The sequence below is a fragment of the Panulirus ornatus genome, chromosome 32 (assembly GCF_036320965.1).
Source record: "Panulirus ornatus isolate Po-2019 chromosome 32, ASM3632096v1, whole genome shotgun sequence".
Classification (NCBI taxonomy): Eukaryota; Metazoa; Arthropoda; class Malacostraca; order Decapoda; family Palinuridae; genus Panulirus; species Panulirus ornatus.
The window spans coordinates 1,338,587-1,360,606 of NC_092255.1; the positions used below are offsets into that span (position 1 = coordinate 1,338,587).

The window sequence follows — 22,020 nt, forward strand, 5'->3', positions numbered from 1 at the left end:
TATTTCTCGAAACAATCCGAAACCTTTCTTAGTTTATTAATGTTTTGTTAAAGTATATCAAGCAATATGTTTCAGACTGGTTTAAGTTATCCAGAGTACTTTCTAGTCATTACTAGCAGATTCAAGCCTTCCGGGCCCTCGTCTGCTCGCTTCTGTGGAGGGCTGCCACATCCTCTTTCACCGCCACCACCACCTTCTCCCTCCCTGGCCACCGAACTCAGAACGGCGGATGGCATTGTTCAGTAGTACAACCATTTCCCGGCAATTTTCCCTCGCCATACTTCCAATTTTCCAGGCAGCACCTTCTTCTTCAGCAATAAAGATTTTCCCCTAAAGTTTTTCACCCTAACGACCAATGTTTTTTATTCTGCCGAGAAAATGGATAAATTATCGGCATATATATGTGGGGGGGGGGGGGGTTGATCATCGTGCATCTGGCAACTTTCTCTCCATGGATATAGACAGGGGACGGATGGACAGACAGGAGCGCATTCTTATATCATACAACACAATTACTCAATTCATCAAGACTTATGATGTAAATGAATCTTAGAGGGCCAAAAATTTCATGTCTGTAGATGCATCTGATTGTGTCAACAGTTCAGTAAGGAAATTCTATTAGAAAATATCCTAGAACACTTAGTCCACTCTGGCAGAACCATTTGCCAAACATCACGTTAAAGTGAGATGTTTACATAACGCTGAAGAAATTTGCTTAAACCGATTCTGTGTAATTTTCTGTGAGACAAGATCGTACAGCAGAGAAACGGAAGTGAGGAAAATACTTTCCAAAGATATTTGGACAAAGACATTTTTAAGTAGCGGCCTCCCGAGCCTCACACCTTGTGGGCGGGGCCTCCTCCTGCTGCTTACCCTGGGCCACCGAGCGAGGATTTGCATCAGCTTACAACGGTCAGTCTCTCTTGCTCGGGAGGGATTACGCCCGCTTTAACTGGTGTCCGGGATAGCGGAGATGGGATCTCAAGTAACACCCACCGTCTGAGCGGTTTAGATCCGCTATTTGGCCGGCTTAGATGGGGCGATAATAGGTTTGGCAACGTGCGGGCGGCACACAGGAAATTTAGCGAGAAATATGCGTGGGACGGGGCCGGCATGAGTCACAGGAAGAGATTGTTTACATTTTTCAGACATTATTGCCAGTGAGTTCTACTGTTCGATAGTCAGAAATAATCATTTGGTAGTGATTGATTTATCTTCCTGATGCATCAAACCGGAAGTTAACGATGCAAGTTAAGATATAATCTAGTAATCTCTCCTCACCATATATGAAATTTCAGAATTGTTTATATTATGTCATTTGTCATAATGATGATCAAAGGGCGTGTGTGTGTGTGTGTGTGTGTGTGTCATGAAGACGACAGCTAGGAACATGTGACTGTACACCTAGTGAGCAGCCTCAGCAGTGTGTACATACCTGGCTATCATCTCACATGGGCAGTCACTGTGGTCAACATGTGTCGACTGGTGGTTACATGTTGACGATGTCGGGTCTAACAACCCTGGCAGTTGATAGCCTTATGACCAGTTAACCAACCAATCTTGTCCCTAAAATTCTAATGTGGTTTTGAAGCAGCGGAAAAGATGTTCTAAGGCTAACAAGTGTCTTTGAAGTCGCTAGGAAAGTGCATGAAAGATCTGCTAACAGAAGATCTGTATGGTGTGACCCTGGGCTGTGGGAGAGTGAGGGAGGGAGAGGAGAGGGAAGAAAACAAACGAAAAGGAGGTTTGAGAGAGAGAGAGAGAGAGAGAGAGAGAGAGAGAGAGAGAGAGAGAGAGAGAGAGAGAGAGAGAGAACTCAACCCATATCTCAGTGATAGATAATTATCCTGCCACTAATTGTTAGAGTATTAGAACTTAATTACTGGCTGAAGAATGGAATTAACAGCCTTAATGAGAGCCAGTCTGGTGCCATACTTAGGCAATAAAATACACATATATAAACAATTTATCGTGGACGATAAACTCTCACTTGAATTCTTCTTCATAAAAAAATTCAGAAATGTTCACGAATATATGGAAATATATCGGTCAGTTTTCTTTAAAACTTTCTCCATTAATGTGAGATATATTCACAGGGCCTTCTGGGCCCACGTGGTGGGGTGGGTAGCGCTACCAACTGTGGGTTGGAAACGTGGACGGGGCAGTCTGCCCTCAGTTCACTCAGCTGTTCATCCTTCCCTCGGGGTTGGGGAGGGGGCACCTCAGGGAGGCGGTTAACCCACATCGTAGTTCACGTCGCCCTTCATCAACATAGACAATAAAATCTCCCTTGTCGTCTGTCGTCCTTGTCGTCCGTCGCACTTGACGTCTATCGTCCTTGTCGTCCGTCGCACTTGACGTCTGTCGTCCTTGTCGTCCGTCGCACTTGACGTCTATCGTCCTTGACGTCCGTCACCCTTGACGTCTGTCGTCTTAGGCGTCCGTCGCACTTGACGTCTGTCGTCCTTGACGTCCGTCGCACTTGACGTCTGTCGTCCTTGACGTCCGTCGCAGTGAGGCTCCGGCGGTGGGACACAGTCGTCCCAGGGGACGCACATATCCCAGAGTGACGTATAAACTTTTCCCCGTCGACTCATCAAAACTTTGGGTGTATCATGTAACCCCCCCTCCCCCCCTCCCCCCCTTGGGATGGGAAGCTCCCCCGGCGCTACACCTGCTGCTGTGGGAAACTTCTCAAACTTGAGCCCACACTACACCACACTACACTCTCCTGCCTCCCTGAAACACTGTAACTAGTTATGGCGACGTGACGTGTCCACAGCCCGGTCCATCTGGTACAGTCTGGTCCATCTGGTACAGGCCGGTCCATCTGGTACAGGCCGGTCCATCTGGTACAGCTGGTCGATGTGGTAGTCTGGTCCATCTGGTACAGCTGGTCCATCTGGTACAGCTGCTCCATCTGGTACAGCTGGTCCATCTGGTTCAGTCTAGTCCATCTAGTGCAGCTGGTCCATCTGGTACAGTTTGGTCCATCTGGTACAGCTGCTCCATCTGGTACAGCTGGTCCATCTGGTTCAGTCTAGTCCATCTAGTGCAGCTGGTCCATCTGGTACAGTCTGGTCCATCTGGTACAGCTGGTCGATGTGGTAGTCTGGTCCATCTGGTACAGCTGGTCCATCTGGTACAGCTGGTCCATCTGGTACAGTCTGGTCCATCCTGTGCTGAACACATTTCAGTTTTGCTCTGGCCTGACACGCAGTATTCTACAACCTGTATAATTCTAATACGAATTCAGAGTTATATTAATCATGTTCTCTGTCTCATACTGAAGATACAACTGACTATCCTTGTACTGGAAGCGATTAATCTAATCTAATCATCAGTCGTCTATGTACCCTAGTGATCAGAACCCAGAGTGATCAGTCTATCCCAATTACTAAGACCCAGCGTGATTAATCTATCCCAGCGATCAAAACCCAGAGTGATATGTACATCTCAGTGACCAGAACCCAAAAAATGATCAAAGGAACCAATGATTCAGAGACGGGGTGATCAATTTAGCGATCAGAAACCGAAGTGATCAATCTATCCCCTTCAACTCCTTTCTTGATACACCAAAATTTCTCTCCTTCCCGGCGGTAGATAGATCTGTCACCCCCCCCCCCCAATCCACCAGACACCCCAATCCAGAAGACATTCCTCTCCCCTTCCCGTTCCCTCCCCTTCTCCTTCCCTCCCCTTCTCCTTCCCTCCCCTTCTCCTCCCCTCCCCCTCTGTCACCTTGATTAATGGAACCCTCGACTAAAAGACCATTAAATCCCACACAGTCACTAAGACCATTATTTGTGGAAGGACTCTGTATGATTTTCGACTCTAAAGTTTGGTGTAGTGTGGCATTGTCTCGGCTGGGGACGTGGAGCTTAGATGCAAGTTTAGTGAGACTCTGGCTGAGCTGAGAGGCCTGAGTTGGATCACAGTCTTGTGAAAGATGTTTTAAAGCGATCAAACCCGCTGTTTGTGGCCTGAATACATTCTGTTTGGTATATATATATATATATATATATATATATATATATATATATATATATATATAAACTGGGTGTGGCGGATGTGAAAGAACACTTGAGATGTAACAACAGAGTGTGGTGGATGTGAAGGAACTCATCAGACGTAAACAACATAAAGCTTGGTGGATGTGAAGGAGACGCAGGGCGCCGTGGAGACCGACTGTATAAATAAGAGAGAATTTCACGTGATCAGAAGGAAGAGGGCGGGCGCTGGCGTGAAGGACTACATGAAAAGTGACAGTTTATTTATAAAGGAGAATAACACATGATACGGTCATATATTGTGTAGTGAAGGATGACTCAGCAGAGAGATTTACCATGATCTCTTGAAGGCAATGGTACGACCCTTGGGCACGACGACGCTACGACCCTTGAGCACGACGACGGTACGACCCTTGAGCACGACAATAGTACGTCCTTCATGTGCCATGTTAATGTACTATTCTGTACTATCTTAATGTACCATCCTGTACCATGTTGATATACCTTCCTGTGCCATGTTAATGTACCTTCCTGTACCATCTTAATGTACCATCCTGTACCATGTTAATGAACCGTCCTGTACCATGTTAATGTACCATCCTGTACCATGTTAATGTACCATCCTGTGCCATGTTAATGTACCATCCTGTACCATGTTAATGTACCATCCTGTGCCATGTTAATGTACCATCCTGTACCATGTTAATGAACCGTCCTGTACCATGTTAATGTACCATCCTGTACCATGTTAATGAACCGTCCTGTACCATGTTAATGTACCAACCTGTACCATGTTAATTTACCTTATAAATCAAAGCGAAAGGAAAGTAGTCATGACAGTAGGGAATACATGTTAAATACAGTCTTACTGTATTGCATGTATTTGTATTGTATACAGTTTCCTGATGTATGATCCGTTCAGGTCCGTCCCTGGCCTGCCTGCCTGCATACGTTAGGGCCTTATTCACCAGCCCTATTTACTGACCCTATTTACTGACCCTATTTACTGACCCCATTCACGGCCTCCAGCCAGAGGGTTGATAATACCACAGTCTATTAACGTGTGTTATGCTGCACGAGCCTGGCGCAGCGTTCGTGATAACACGACGTCTGGCAACCGTTCGCACAAGTGGATTTGTCCCGGATTCTGAGGATGGTACGAACGGCTGTCTCATGTGGCCATCCATGGTGGATATATGTATATATATATATATATATATATATATATATATATATACATATATATATATATTGTGTGTGCTGTGTGTGTGTGTGTGTGTGTGTAAACCATTCTCAGAAGGAGAGTCTTTCAACTCTCTCCTCTTTCTTTCTCTCTCGTCTCCTCTCATCTCTCTACTCTCTCTCTCTCTCTCTCTCTCTCTCTTCTCTTCTCCATCTCTCTCATTCATCCTCACTCCAATCATCTTTAAGCTGTCAGAGTTTCTCATGTGAGGGTCTGTATCGTGTGGGGTCTGTATCGGGTGAGGGTCTGTATGTTTGAGGGTCTGTATCGTGTGAGGGTCTGTATCGGGTGAGGGTTTCTGATCGTTGATGAGGGTCTGTCTGGAGAGGGTCTGTGTCGTTGTGAGGCGCGGGGAGGGTCATGTATCGTGTGAGGGTTTCGGTATCGTGTGAGGGTCTGTAAGTGTGTGTGGGTCTTAGGTCTGTATCGTGTGAGGGTCTGTATCGTGTGAGGGTCTGTATCGGGTGAGGGTCTGTATCGGGTGAGGGTCTGTATCGGGTGAGGGTCTGTATCGGGAAAGCGTCACCAGCTCATAACGACAACTTGGTGCATGACAGACGAGACCTCATGAACTACCCCATAAACCAGAAGAGCCTCATGAAAACTTCATGAACTCCCTCATAAACCCGAGGGGTCTTATGAACACCTCATGAAATCTCATAACTCGAGGCACGTCATGAACACTCATAAGATCTCTCATAAACCAAAAACAGACCTCACGAACATAACGGTGTGTCCTCATGAACGCTTTAATGAGAACATATTCAGTAGTATTTAGAGTTCTCATCCTTGAAAATCCCGCATGAGGGCCACTTCTCATGAACTCATATTACATGAGCATTTGTTCAGGAGCTACTCTTATAATGAGAGAGAGTACTCATGAACATTTCATGGTAAGAGACCTGCCTCATGATTATCTCATAGTGTGAGACATGTAAGTCTTGGGTCTCGTTGTTTAGAGACTTATATGAAGACTAATATCTGGTGAGAGATGCTGGCAATGTCTGCCTCACAATACTTTATGAGGGACTGACCGTAAGTACCTTGCCATGAGGCTATGAGATTAAAGTTCTCATGAATCTGTGAGTGTAAGCCCGCTTTCATATCATGCTATGAGACTCTGATGAGGTTACTTAATTACTATGAGGCTTAAAATGAGTTGTAAAGTTTCTCGTTTCTCTAATGAGAAAAGAAATAAACCAGTTTGACCCCTGGAGACTAATTAATCTCATAATTAGCGCGCAATTAGAGAACTTGGAGGGGACGAGTTTGAGGTAGGTTTGGGCTGGCGAGTTTTTGAAAACCCCAGAGAAAATGAAAGTTCACTGCTTCGAACCCCATCGTTTCTCTCCTCCACTGCTAAAGCCTAGGTTAACCATATTATCTGATTCTCTATGACTGTATGAAGGTACGAAACTTTCTCTGTCATGCCTTAAAGTTTCATGTTTCATTTCCCCTCAGGTCATTATATAGTCGACTTTCGTGAAACTGAAACACCGAACAAACCCCCCCTCCCCCCCCCCATCTTCCCCCCGACCAATTCAAGGGGCGCTTTCGGGGGGGGAGGTTACTTTTCCTCCCCGACTTCAGGACAAATACCCGAATGGTCGGGAGCTGTGTTGGCAGCCGATCACTACTGCATTATTGACACTGACCTGACCTTTAAATACCAGGAGGCGTAAAGGTCACTATACGACACACGTATCTGGATGATGACGTTGCAAACATCAATACATCGACGTCATCCTTGACCTCTCTGGAATCTTATCATCTGAGGTCATGATTATTGTTATCATTCTTATCATCACTATCATTGATATCATCACTGGTATTCTTTATATCAGTAATAACGATAGTAGTGATGATGATATTAGTATAATATCATCAATATCATCATAATCATCATCAAACAATCGAAATTGAGTTGACCTTTGAACCGACATCCTTATTTTGATAGATATATACACATCTAGATAGATATATAGATAGACAGATGCAATGAAGTCCACTTCTGATAACATGTAACTGACTTCAAGCTTGAAACGACTTAACGACCTCGTTAGGTAGTTATCTGTGAATATGAATCAGATCATCTCTCTCATACAATCTTAGTTCTAACATTTATATTTTCTTACATTAATAAACATTATCTACGTTTGCATTGATTATATAAATTGTGTCTCGGATATCTTCATCACAGCAGTTTGTATCTGTATATGTCTGACGTGTTCAGATAAGCAGAACCTCTCGCTTATCTATTGACCTGGTCTGTCTGTGTGTTTGTGTGGCTACTTGTCTGTCATCACCTTCACTGTCAGCATCTTCACTATCACCGTCACTCAACAACTTCACTATCACCGTCGCTCTCAACATCTTCACTATCACCGTCACTCAACATCTTCACTATCACCGTCACTCAACATCTTCACTATCTGCATGAGACAGACGCACTAGTTAGTCTTTATAGCATCCCTAATATGAGCCATCAATCTGAGCACGACGGTACGACCCTTGAACACGACGGCACGACCCTTGAACACGACGGTAAGACCCTTGAACACGACGGTACGACCCTTGAACACGACGGTACGACCCTTGAACACGACGGTAAGACCCTTGAACACGACGGTACGACCCTTGAACACGGCGGTAAGACCCTTGAACACGACGGTACGACCCTTGAACACGACGGCACGACCCTTGAACACGACGGTAAGACCCTTGAACACGACGGTACGACCCTTGAACACGACGGTAAGACCCTTGAACACGACGGTACGACCCTTGAACACGACGGCACGACCCTTGAACACGACGGTACGACCCTTGAACACGACGGTACGACCCTTGAACACGACGGCACGATCCTTGAACACGACGGTAAGACCCTTGAACACGACGGTACGACCCTTGAACACGACGGTACGACCCTTGAACACGACGGTACGACCCTTGAACACGACGGTACGACCCTTGAACATACCTCTACCCTGGTAACCTCTGGCAGTCCTGCAGGTGAAGAAATCAGATCTGGCTACCCGCACTGCGTCACATCCGGGCCGTGACTGATAGACAGACAGACAGACAGACAGACAGACGGACAGACGGAGTATTGGAATGTAGAGACAGAGAGAGATTGAGATACCCAGACACGTGTTGAAGGAGCCAGTCTGTCAAACAGTAAGAGATAAGAAAAAGTGAAATAAAAGAGAGAAAAAGTTTGGTCCACAAAACAAGACTAACTTTCAGAAGTGAGAGAGTGAGATAGTGTGAAAGTTGGACCGCGTGGGGGGTTCGGCAGATTCAAACTAGCTTAAATTCTCTCTCCCTTAACTCCAATCTTGCTGGGAGGCTTTGGAGGGAGGCCTAAACTAACTTAAACTCTCTCTCTCTCTCTCTCTCTCTCTCTCTCTCTCTCTCTCTCTCTCTCTCTCTCTCTGGTAGCCTGGAAGATTTGGAGGTGTCCCAAACTACCCTATTTTCCCTCCTTAGCCTCCAACTCTCCCTAGACTCTAAGTATTCCTAGTCTTCAACCCTCCCTAGCCTGCAACCTTTCCCAGCCTCCCAACCTTCACTAAGCCTCAAAATTTACTACATGGCAACTTTGGAGAACCATTGGATTTCTGATATACTAACTTCGTAGACTACAAAGTCCACTAGAGACTATTACTCCTACAAAAATATAAAATATCCAAATAATTCATTCTAGATGTGTCACGTATTGCATCTGTAACATAGTATAGAAGTATCTAAGACCATCGACGTATTTTGTAACTTTATGAAGGATGCTCATATCTTACTGTCATGTCGCTGCTTTATCGTCAGAATGATGAGAGAGAGAGAGAGAGAGAGAGAGAGAGAGAGAGAGAGAGAGAGAGAGAGAGAGAGAGAGAGAGAGAGATTTGGAGATTTGGGTAAAGTAAGAAATGTAGAGCTGAGAATATTTTGCTCCGCCTCGCCAGTTCCAGATGCGATCCACTGCTTGATATTCACGGTGACTCAAAACACACACACACTCTCTCTCTCTCTCTCTCTCTCTCTCTCTCTCTCTCTCTCTCTCTCTCTCTCTCTCTCTCTCTCTCTCTCTCTCCTCTTCGTTAAGAAGGCCTCTTCGTTTTTCTCTTGTGTTACGCCAGTTTATCTCCCTCCTCGATGTTTGTGTCTTTATTCCGTTTTCAGTTTGTTCTCCTCCTCCAATATTTACTTCCATTTTCTCTTTTATATCTATTTTTTTTTTCAATTTTCTCAGCTTCCATTATCTCCGCTTCCTCATGATTCATATTTCTTTCCTCCAGTTTTCTCCATTGCTAGTCGCCTCTCTCACGCATCTTTCTCTTTTCCTATTTGCAGTTTTTCCCACATCTGTTGTCCGTTTTCCCAAGTGTTTTGTTATCTTCAATATTTGCTACATTTTCTTCAGTTCTTCCCACTTTCTTCCTCCCCAGTCTCCTCAATTTACCTTGTCACGTGTTCCATTTACCTCACTTCCATCTTTTTCTTTACTTTAATCTGCTTCTCCCTTAAACCATTTTCTTTATATTTCCTACGTAATATCTAGACGTGTGTGTGTGCGTGTGTATGTGTGTGTGTGTGTGTGTGTGTGTGTGTGTGTGTGTGTGTGTGTGTGTTCTGTAGAATATATAGATAGTTGTGTGTGCATTTGTATATCTGTATTATCTGAATGTTGTGTTTGCCTTTGTGTATGTGGTATATGTGACTCTTCACACATATTCCTCTCTGTATATATATATATTATACCTACATATACTATGCGTCATACCTGGGCATGGGGCCATGTGTGCTGTGTACAGATAATGTTCCCTCAACTTCCATTGCTCAAACCCAAACATTCTGGGATTGAAAGTCAACAAAACATTATGGTTGAATCATCTACCGCCAGATTATTCAATGAAAGATTATCATACAATTTTATACACGACTGATAATTCAAAAGATGTGAATAATCGAATGGTCTCATAATTTCGTCTCTGTTTACAAAACGAAAATTGGTTACAGAACCACTAATATATTCTTCCATGTGTGTGGAAGAGGGATGTGGGGGAGTGTGGAGGGGGATGTGGGGGAGTGTGGAGGTGGGATGTGGGGGAGTGTGGAGGGGGATGTGGGGGAGTGTGGAGGGGGAATGTGGGGGAGTGTGGAGGGGAGATGTGGGGGTGTGTGGAGGTGGGATGTAGGGGAGTGTGGAGGGGGGATGTAGGGGAGTGTGGAGGGGGATGTGGGGGAGTGTGGAGGGGGATGTGGGGGAGTGTGGAGGGAGAAGTGTGAAGGGGGATTGTGGAAGGGGGAGCGTAAGGGGGAAGGGGAAGTATGGATCGTGTATATAAAGATATAGAAGATATCTCTATATAGAATGATGCATAAAATACAACATAAACCAATATTCTTATATTCATAACAGTTTAGATATAGTTTTCGAACACAATCAGTTTTACTTAAACGTTGATCATTATATAGAAAATGGGAGTTGTACTGTTTACCTTCCAACTTACGAAAGTTGTCTGAACTTGAGAGGTTTGGTCTGGCTGACGGACCACATCTACGATGGTTAATGATAGATCAGTGACAGTGATAAGTGACAATGATCAATTACAATGATCACTGACAGTGATGAGTGACAGTGATCAATTACAATGATCAGTGACAATGATCAGTGACAGTGATCAGTGACAATGATCAGTGACAATGACCAGTGACAATGATCGGTGACAGTGATCAGTGACAGTGATCAGTGACAATGATCAGTGACGATGCTCGTACCCTGGATGTGAGGATGTGGGGAGCATAGATAGATACAGAAGTACAGGAATACAGAAACAGGAGAAGAATTTGGTAGACAGATGCTCGAGGAAATAGTTTTATACATATACATTTTCTATGATGGTCAACGTGACACGAGCCCCAGTGTTTCCTATGTATATAATAATTCATATGTGAAACTGAAAAGGAGGATTATCTGCTTTTTGTACACCCGACTCTTGCAGGTGGTTAGGTTACAGGAGGAAAGAAATATGAAAGAAGTATGATAATTCAAGAGCTTAACTGTAAGAGAGAAAGAAGGAAGTATCATAAAGGTCAATCTTCGTGTGGTTCGTCCCTCCACAGAAGCCAGGGGAAGCAGCAGCCAGTGCGCCTCACTATGCCAAGCCTCAGTGGGTAGGATAGACACAAGAAAACTTGCGAGAGTAGTGGACGAAATGATACCTGTAGACCAGAGAGAGAGAGAGAGAGAGAGAGAGAGAGAGAGAGAGAGAGAGAGAGAGAGAGAGAGAGAGAGAGAGAGAGAGAATCATGTCAGACGGAGAGGAATGGTTGAATGAATGTGATACCAGGGGGAAGGGGAGGAGGTGAATAACTCCTCTGTAGATGTGGAATATTTCCTCAAAGCAGAACGAAAATGGTACTTAAACGATGAACAAGAAGAGAGATAAGTGCAGAGTGATACACAAACACAGTTACAATTACAACAACGAAAAATACTTAAAGATATTTACATAAACATCACCTTGAACCTTACGAAGGACTATGATCATCCTCATGGAGGTGAGGAAAAGATGAATCGGTAGAGGAATAAAGAGGAAGTAAACAAGAGGAAGTGAGGTGTGGAGGGAGAGAAGAGGATCAGGAGCGTCTGACCTGAGGCCATATTGTCTATAGTGTGAGGAGAAAGGGAAGGGATTGGATCCCTTTGCCTATGGCATCGTAATCTGCAGAGTGATCTGATCTGAGCTAATATCTCTTGCCTTATTGCTAGGGATCCTCCAAGACTCGACTGGTATGGCTTGCCGCGGGAGAGTGGCTGGAGAGGGAGGGAGGGAAGGAGAGAGAGAGAGAGAGAGAGAGAGAGAGAGAGAGAGAGAGAGAGAGAGAGAGAGAGAGAGAGAGAGAGATACATTATCGCTCTAGGTGTTTTGTGAGAGCGAGTGAGTGTGAGTGAAGAAGGCATGATGGGATAAGAAAGAGACAAATGATGAGAGAAGAAAGGTGTGGGGAACCGGCGTCAGGGGAGGGCTGTGAGAGTAAGGGAGAGTGTGGGAGCCACGTCAGGGGAGAGCTGTGAGAGTAAGCCAGAGTTTGTATTGTGAAGACTTTCACTCCTTCCCTTAGGGTGTGTGCTGTACGGTGCTGGGGGAGGCCATACACCCCTTCCTCAAGGGAAGCATATCGTAGCAATAAGACAGTATTGTAGTATGCATAATGATAGACAAAATGCTTTCCAACCATGTAAGCTTATGTGACTGTACATAAATACTCTCTCTCTCTCTCTCTCTCTCTCTCTCTCTCTCTCTCTCTCTCTCTCTCTCTCTCTCTCTCTCTCTCTCTCTCTCTCTCTCTCTCTCTCGTCTAACTGGAGGGAGAGGCCACGTCTGTCAAGGCTTTTACATAAGGTAAATAATAACGCTAAGAATAGCAGCACCTAAACAGATCCTGAGAACTGTGACCCACCAGCAGGCAAGGCTGAACCCTCAGGGAACTTTATACCGTGTTCAGGGAACTTAATACCGTGTTCAGGGAACTTTATACCGTGTTTAGGGAACTTTATGCCGTTTTCAGGGAACTTTATTCCGTGTTCAGGGAAGTTCAAACTCGTGTGGAACTTGATATTTGTCGTGAATGTAAGTTTGTTCATCTGTGAAACCATGGGAAAGGGTAGTTTGACGTAGTACATAGTTCATGTTGACATGCCAGGGATCTGTACTAACTACCACCACCACCATTATCACCAGCACCGCCTCCACCGACACCATCACTACAACATCACCATCACCATCACCATACCACCACCACCAGGCGTCCTCCACATTTCAACACACAAGAGAAAACTCAATCACGGAGCAGAGTGACGTGACCCCTACAACACAGGGGGAACACTGCCCCGGAATTGTCAGTCAACACTGGAGGAGGAGGAGGAGGAGGAGGAGGACAGTGTAGGAGGAGGAGAACAGTGGAAGAGGAGGAGGAGGAGGAGGACACTGCAGGAGGAGGAGGACAATGCAGGAGGAGGAGAGCAGTGTAGGAGGAGGAGAACAGTGGAGGAGGAGGAGGAGGAGGACAGTGAACAGTGGAGGAGGAGGAGGAGGAGGAGAAGGACAGTGTAGGAGGAGGAGAACAGTGGAAGAGGAGGAGGAGGAGGAGGACACTGCAGGAGGAGGAGGACAATGCAGGAGGAGGAGGACAGTGCAGGAGGAGGAGGACAATGCAGAAGAAGGAGGACAGTGTGCAAGATGCATCATCAAAACAAAGTGTACACTAGCCAGTGTTACCAAGGTAGGGAGAGAGAGAGAGTTAAGTGTTGCTGGAGCGCCCGCTGACGCTCGTAAGAAACACTTACAATCTCTTGTGTTGCGAGGCAGAGCAAGTTGTGTCCCATGGGCTGGGAGAGCTGTGGCAGAAGACATGTGTTGGCTTGTTGACCTGTTGAGGAACAGGTCAAGAAAACTGGAACGATTTCTTCACCAAGAGCAAGACAGATCTGGGAGGCAGTCTCTCTCTCTCTCTCTCTCTCTCTCTCTCTCTCTCTCTCTCTCTCTCTCTCTCTCTCTCTCTCTCTCTCTCTCTCTCTCTCTCTCTCTCTCTCTCTCTGTTATAAACCACACTTAATTAAAGGTGAACCCTTAGGAAAAATACGGATTCCGTTGGGATCTAACCACTGACAAGGAGAGAGAGAGAGAGAGAGAGAGAGAGAGAGAGAGAGAGAGAGAGAGAGAGACAGACAGACAGACAGACAGACAGACAGACAGACAAAAAGACAAAAAGACATACATACATACATACATACAGGAAAACAGAATGACAGAGAAAGAAATTTAAACCTTATATCAGGAAAATTGATAAAACACACACACACACACACACACACACACACACACACACACACACACACACACACTCATATGTCTAGATGCTGAAATGCACATATCAAAAAATGATGAAACAAAAGAGGAGAGTGATAAGAAAAGAGAAGAAAGTATGATAAGAAGAAAATGTACTAATGTATGTTAAGGAGAAGAGGAAGATTAAAGTGGAGAGAACTGAGGAAAATGTTGTATAATGTCGGCTTTTTACACGGTAACAAGAACACAGGATCCGGGTCAACCCCCAAGATGTGTTTGTTTGGCCTCCCTCCATGTCTCTCCCGGGGCAGCGGGTGTCTGGGAGGCAGCCACAGCCTGGAGGAGGGAGTGGACGAGAGGAATGACCCTCCTGGGTCACTGTCTTCACCACAACCAAAAACGAAATTTGGACACGTCCTCTACTGGCCCCTCCTGCTGCCGCCCACGAGCCCCTACAGACACGCCCCTCACCTGCTGCTGCTGCTGCTGCAGGAGTTGTCGTCTGCCAGGGAACTCATAGCGCTCTATCAAGCAACAGTCCGGCATTTCCCAGAAGGTCTGGAATCTTTCTATGTCCTCACTGATCATCAACCATAAGAACTATATAAATGCGCCAATGTTGCCATGAATAATATCCAGCCTCCTCCCCTGGTGACCCAACGCCTCAGTTAGATATCCTGGTTCACTACAGACGTCAGCCATGTTCAAGGTGAGGACACTCCGGTCGCCGACGCCTCATACGACAATTTTCCGGGGCAACTGTCCACCTCTTGTGGCATCAGAACTGATGCACCACCACCTCGGGTCATTCTCCTCTTTGTTTATTGTCAACGCTGCTGTTCCAGGCTCGGGCTAACGATCGCGTGTGACGCATCTCGACCCAGACCCCCTTACCTTTACATCTCTAAACCACAACAGAGCGATGTCTTCACCGCCCTCCACTCCCTCAGCCACCCAGGTACCCGTGCAACACAGTGCCCCCCACCAGCGCCTCCCCCGACCCTTCGACTTGTCTAGCCAGGCATCAATGCAGATCCCCGGCGATGGGTCCCCTCCTGTCTCCAGCACCAGCGTTGCAAGGTCCGCCGCCACACACAGGCCACACTCCACCATTTCCCGCACTTCTTGCAAGGTTGATGTGGTACAAGTGGGTAGTGTTAGACCCGTTCCCCCGTCACGTGGTCACAGTCACCTCCTGACCTGTGCTGACCGTGTACCCGGGTGACCTGACTGTCACCTCCTGACCTGTGCTGACCGTGTACCCGGGTGACCTGACTGTCACCTCCTGACCCTTGCTGACCGTGTACCCGGGTGACCTGACTGTCACCTCCTGACCTGTGCTGACCGTGTATCCGGGTGACCTGACTGTCACCTCCTGACCCTTGCTGACCGTTTACCCGGGTGACCTGACTGTCACCTCCTGACCCTTGCTGACCGTTTACCCGGGTGACCTGACTGTCACCTCCTGACCCTTGCTGACCGTTTACCCGGGTGACCTGACTGTCACCTCCTGACCTGTGCTGACCGTTTACCCGGGTCTCTAGGTCGCCTGGTTTGGGAGGCCTTCTATTGTTGTCACGGACCAGGGTTCGACAGTTTGTGTCAACCCTGTACACAGACCTCCTACTGTTCCTCATCATCACGAGTCACTGTTAGGCAGTGGAGGAGGAGCTCCCTAGACTCCACTGTCCTCTATAACGTGTTTCCTCTGCACGGTTGAGAGATACTGTCGTCCTCCACTGTCGGGGAGGAACTGAGGAAGACAAATATATGTTAATGTGAGGAGGAAAATATGACGACAATACTGCCATAAAAAGTGACCTTTGACCTGCCCAGCGGAGAAAAAATACAAATTCAGTTTCGAGACGGAAATTGGTCGACTTTGAGTTCTAAAGCCAGGGTAATGGAGGCCACTTACAGGTCATGGATTTTGTTATCTCTGTTATCAAGGATCTGGTGATTCCAGAGAGCTGGCGAAGGACGGATATTTGAGGGAGATGAAGCTGGAGGGGTGACCTTCAGAAGATGACTATGACGTAACTTAGATATTCAAGGAAAGAATTTACACAAAATAATACGATTTTTGAAGAGTTTGATGACCTGCAGGGCTCAAACTGCTCTAGATAATGGTGTTGGAGATCTAGACTTTGATGGGTTGGTTATTGGGGCTTTAGGTCGTCTGTCCGCTGTCTGAGCTTGTAACTTTTGAGATTTGTAAAGTGAAGGTGAGCGTAACGTGCGTACCTTACGTCGCGAACATGACTAGGAGTGATAGTGAGGAGGAAGACGTACTACCCTCATTCAACCATGTCGGCGTTCCTGGTTTTCGCTCAGTTTTCTTGTTCTTTTTCCAAATTCATCCTCCATAAACAGGTGTATTTTGCTCGACGTGACTCGAGTAAGTCAGACCAAAGGTCAGTGACGTCGAGGGTGTAGTGAAGGTGACGTCGAGGGTGTAGTGAAGGTGACGTCGAGGGTGCAGTGAGATGTAGTTAACGTGCACCTTCCTGACCCATCTACCTCACCTCCGTCCAGTATAGGTCGACCCACAGTATGGTGGGCAGGTCGACCCACAGTATGGTGGGCAGGTCGACCCACAGTATGGTGGGCAGGTCGACCCACAGTATGGTGGGCAGGTCGACCCACGGCATGGTGGGCAGGTCGACCCACAGTACGATGGGCAGGTCGACCCACAGTATGGTGGGCAGGTCGACCCACGGCATGGTGGGCAGGTCGACCCACAGCATGGTGGGCAGGTCGACCCACAGTATGGTGGCAGGTCGACCCACAGTATGGTGAGCAGGTCGACCCACAGTATGGTGGGCAGGTCGACCCACAGTATGGTGGGCAGGTCGACCCACAGTATGGTGGGCAGGTCGACCCACATTATGGTGGGCAGGTCGACCCACAGTATGGTGGGCCGGTCGACCCACAGTATGGTGGGCAGGTCGACCCACAGCATGGTGGGCAGGTCGACCCACATTATGGTGGGCAGGTCGACCCACAGTATGATGGGCCGGTCGACCCACAGTATGGTGGGCAGGTCGACCCACAGCATGGTGGGCAGGTCGACCCACAGTATGGTGGGCAGGTCGACCCACGGCATGGTGGGCAGGTCGACCCACAGTACGATGGGCAGGTCGACCCACAGTATGGTGGGCAGGTCGACCCACAGTATGGTAGGCAGGTCGACCCACAGTATGATGGGCCGGTCGACCCACAGTATGGTGGGCAGGTCGACCCACAGTATGGTGGGCAGGTCGACCCACAGTATGGTGGGCAGGTCGACCCACGGCATGGTGGGCAGGTCGACCCACAGTACGATGGGCAGGTCGACCCACAGTATGGTGGGCAGGTCGACCCACGGCATGGTGGGCAGGTCGACCCACAGCATGGTGGGCCTGAACCCAGATGGCTACATCACCATACCCGTCAGTCACTCAAGCAATCCCTGGCTCTCACCCGACACACAAGTGCGCATACTGCGCCTGACAGCCGTGAGACTTTACCTCATTCCCTCCTTCATCCCTCCAGCACAAGTACCGTGGGGCTTCCGTCTCACCACTCCTCCTGCGCCATTTGAAGCCACTGGCGACAGATGTTTGAGATAATGGAACGAGAATTTCGTAAACAATCTATCAGAGCTTACAGATACTAATGGTAGAAAAATGGAGTGGGTCATCATCTTGACGCGACCCATTACTACGATAATGATGTACACTGTATCTTGTACGGGATTATGTAGCGTAGCTAAAGCAGGGGCGAACAACCAGACAGTTCTCTGGGGAGGAAACCGAAGTAATACCTGTAGAAAAAAGAAAGAGAGCAAACACTGCTGCATCGGACGCGTGGTTACAACTTTAACTTAACCTTACTCAACCTGACATTGTCTAACTTGATCCAGAATAACCCACAGTAGCCTACCTTGATCCAAGTTAGCCCACAGTGACCTAACTTGACTCAGGTTGACCCACAGTGACCTAACTTGATTTAGGTTTACCCACAGTGACCTAGCTTGACCAAGGTTGACCCACAGTAGCCTAACTTGACCCATAAATGAGCTAGTATAGCCAATCATGATCTGAGGTGACCCAGCGTCGGCTGTCTTGACCTAAGGTGAACCCAGTATAACCTAACTTCTGGATCTTAGAACATTATTCACAGTGAGCCAGTGTGCTGGAATGCTACTTTTAATGACCCCAACTAACCCCCGGTGACCTCTGATTGATTATCCGATCTCTGTCCCAAGCTGGTAGTAAATTATCCCAAAATTGTCCCAACTGCGTAGCTCGAAATGACTGGAAATGACCTGTCATGACTCACAGTGACCTTCGTGACCTGTCATGACTCACAGTGACCTTCATGACTTGTCATGACCCACAGTGACCTTCATGACCTGTCATGGCCCACAGTGACCTTCATGACCTGTCATGGCCCACAGTGACCTTCATGACCTGTCATGGCCCACAGTGACCTTACGCCATTCAGAACTGTTTGTTGATCTTCTCTGCAGAAACCTTATAATGGTTGTTTACTTGTTGATGAAGAGCTTCATGACCAGTACATGATTAACGAACGCCATACATGAATGATAGTTTAAGATAATCACCTGCCAGAGTCTCTCTCTCTCTCTCTCTCTCTCTCTCTCTCTCTCTCTCTCTCTCTCTCTCTCTCTAGTCCTGACTCATGGCAGAACCTGAAGCCACGTTTGCGTTGCTCGTTCGTCTATATATCACTTGACTAACGACACTTTCTTCTCTGGTTGCAGATGGCTCGGATGCTGGACGACTGGGCCTCCTGTCGGTGCCGGAGGAGGGAGTCCCCAGAGGATGGAACCTCTTACTGCCCCCACACCCCCCAGTTCCTCCCCTCCCTGGCCCACCAGTCACGCCCCGGGGGTTCTACGACACCCCTGGGGCTTCTCCAGTAGTCGCCGAAGATAGAAGTCAACCCAAGGCGAAAAAGAGCAAAGAAACACAAAGCAAAGAAAATGTCAGTCAAAGCCTCAACACTTTAGCTAAAAGTGTCGCAACCCTACATCCCTCACGCAGGAGGAGAAGAGTGCGAGAGTTTGTGCCGCCCTTCGAGCCCCTTCCAGGACATCTTGGGGACCTGGGAGGGGAGAGGCCTCACAACGAACGCCTCGGGAAAGGTTTAGAGGACCTGCTTCCTCTCCCATATTCTCCGAGATGGAGCAGGACGGATGAGAGAAGCTGGTCCGAGTGGGGTCGAGTGCCTCGCAGACGACACAGGCTCCGACACGGCAAGAGGCGACGGGAGAAAGAGAACAGAGAAATTCTCTTACTGGACACTGATCTCAGAATGGACGGCGTCCTTCACGAAATGCAGGACAGGAGAACTCTTCAGGGAGATGACAGAGCGCATCACGTTCAGCATCAGGACCCCAGACCTGAGGATCTGACCCATTCCTTACGCAAGAGCCTCTCACATCTGTCGGCGGCGGACGAACAGACCACGACGGAGAACGTCCTCCATCCTGAACCGTCATCAAAATTCAGTTCAGGAGATGATGACAGGCAAGAAAATCAAGAGGAGTCCTGGACGACCCCTGCTGACGACCCCAACAAGCCATCATCACCTCCCAAGTTTCCTGAGACGGAGGAACCACTTCTTAACCCTGACGCCCATCCTAGCGCCTCCCAGGGGACCATTCCGCCCCATAGCCTCGCCTCCTTACTCACTCCTACCACGGACCAAGACAATTTTCTAAACCCTAATCTGGATGATGAAGGAGCGCTGAGGATATTAACGGATCAGGACGCGGTTCACAGGATCTCCCTCAGTTCTTCCATACCGGCTGGAGTCGAGGTGAAGGCCACAGTACAGACAACCTCTATCCACCTCCCTCCTGCCCGAGATCATCCAACGGTCTCTGTCGCGACGCTTCCGGAATCCTCCTCATCCGGCAGCCCTGGTCCTAACGTCACAGGAAAGCCTCAGGATCCCAGCCGGGATCCCTCGGAATCCTACAAGCGCCAGGCGATAATACTCGGGAGCGAGAGTCTCAGCGCGTCACGCCTCAACCCTAACACCTCGCTTAAAAACTCCTCGCAGTCCACGATGGTCCCGCTGAGAGGGAATCACCGGCAATGAGAGTTATGAAAACGTCTCCAAGTCTCTCCTGAGCCCGACGAGTCTCTCAGCGAGACAGATGGTCGAAGACCAACTCACCACCGAGACTCAGAGACGTACACGGATTGCGACGTCTGAGATCAGTGAGAGCCTGAGAAGCGACGCTCACAGGGCCGTGGTAGAGGACCCCGCGACCGACGCAGACACCTCCCAGCCCCTTCCTCATGTGTCCGACGGGGCGGCCCCAGCCGAAGTACGACCTGAGTCTGACGAGGGCACTGGATGGGGTGGCCCCCCTTCCGCTGACGCTGATGTTGGACACGTGGACGGAGAAATCCCCTCGACACCTCAGCTCTTAGGAAAACCAAATGACCTCCGAGAACAAGACATGAATAAAGATAACTACTTAATGTCTACGCCCCTGGGGTCCATAGTCCACCACCCTCCGTCGGCGGCTGCGCGTGAGAGAAGTCTCAGAGGAATTCAGTCAACATCCAGCACCTCGGCCTCCCCGTCTTCCTCCTCCAGCAGCTGCTACAGTACCTACGACTTGGTGGTGGTCGTCCTGCTCACGTCCCTGGCCAACCTGGTGACCTTCGTGCTGGTGACGGTCATGCTCTGCTGGTGCTCCCTCAGGAGCCGGGTCCCCCCGCCCCCACCACGACCCCTCCACCTTGACGACCACAACAACGACGAAGCGGACGACGACGCGGAGGAAACAGCGTGAGTACATGTGGAGAGAGGGGAGGAGGGGGTCGTCATGTGATCATCCAGTGCGAAGATCCAGATGGAATGTTCCTAGAAGATTAATGTGAAAAAAATTGATGCTATATATGATCATGATGATGCTATATATAATCATATATGACCATGATGATGCTATATATAATCATATATGACCATGATGATGCTATACATAATCATATATGACCATGATGATGCTATATATAATCATAATGATGTGATATATGACCATGATGATGCTATATATAATTATCATTGTGCAAATGTGTATGAATGATTGAGGTTAATTCATTCCCCCACCAGCCAAGCCTATAACCTAACCTCCACACCTCTCAGGTCTATAACCTCCCCACTACTCAGGCCTATAACCTAACCTCCCCACCACTCAGGTCTATAACCTAACCTCCCCACCACTCAGGTCTATAACCTCCCCACTACTCAGGCCTACAGTTTTGTTCTCTCTAAACTCCCTCTCTCCTCCTCTACCCACCTACCTACTGACGACCATAGTACACTTGGTCCTCTTCATGAACGTAATACCTACGACCACATCAGTCGTACACCCAAGGTCGTCCAACCACCCCAGCCCTCCCCCAGACACGAGAACCTTACCTCTGATGGTCGTACATTATCCTCCCCGAGAGCCTTACCTTAGCAGTCGTTTATCTCCCCAGATAATCACTCATAACAAACGAGTAACCCAACCTGACAACCATTTATCAAAACCCTTAATGATCCATGATGGAGAAAAATCATTTCATATCACAAGACAAGCTTCAGGTAGACCTTAAACCAGATTAATATTACTCGTTGTGATCATTAAGCGTGACCGATTAACGTCACTTGAATAAGCTGCTTAATCATCTTTAAGTAAATTGACTTAATGATGGACGCCAGAGTTACTCACCACAGCTGGTAGTATAGTCATTATCCTTACCACCACTACCACCACTACCACCACTACCACCTCCACCACTACCACCACTACTACCACCACTACCACCACCACTACCACCACCACTACCACCACTACTACCACCACTACCACCACTACCACCACCACTACCACCACTACTAC

At 47.9% G+C, this 22,020-nt stretch overlaps 1 protein-coding gene across 1 annotated transcript in view; it reads left to right on the top strand.

The window, feature by feature from the left end:
- The window catches only part of LOC139758962 (uncharacterized), a 131,518-nt gene that overhangs the window by 94,891 nt on the left and 14,607 nt on the right, over window positions 1–22,020 (top strand). The window contains 2 exon segments of the mRNA XM_071680791.1: window positions 18,874–20,210; window positions 20,212–20,921. Of these exon segments, the coding sequence (XP_071536892.1) occupies window positions 18,874–20,210; window positions 20,212–20,921 (2,047 nt within the window).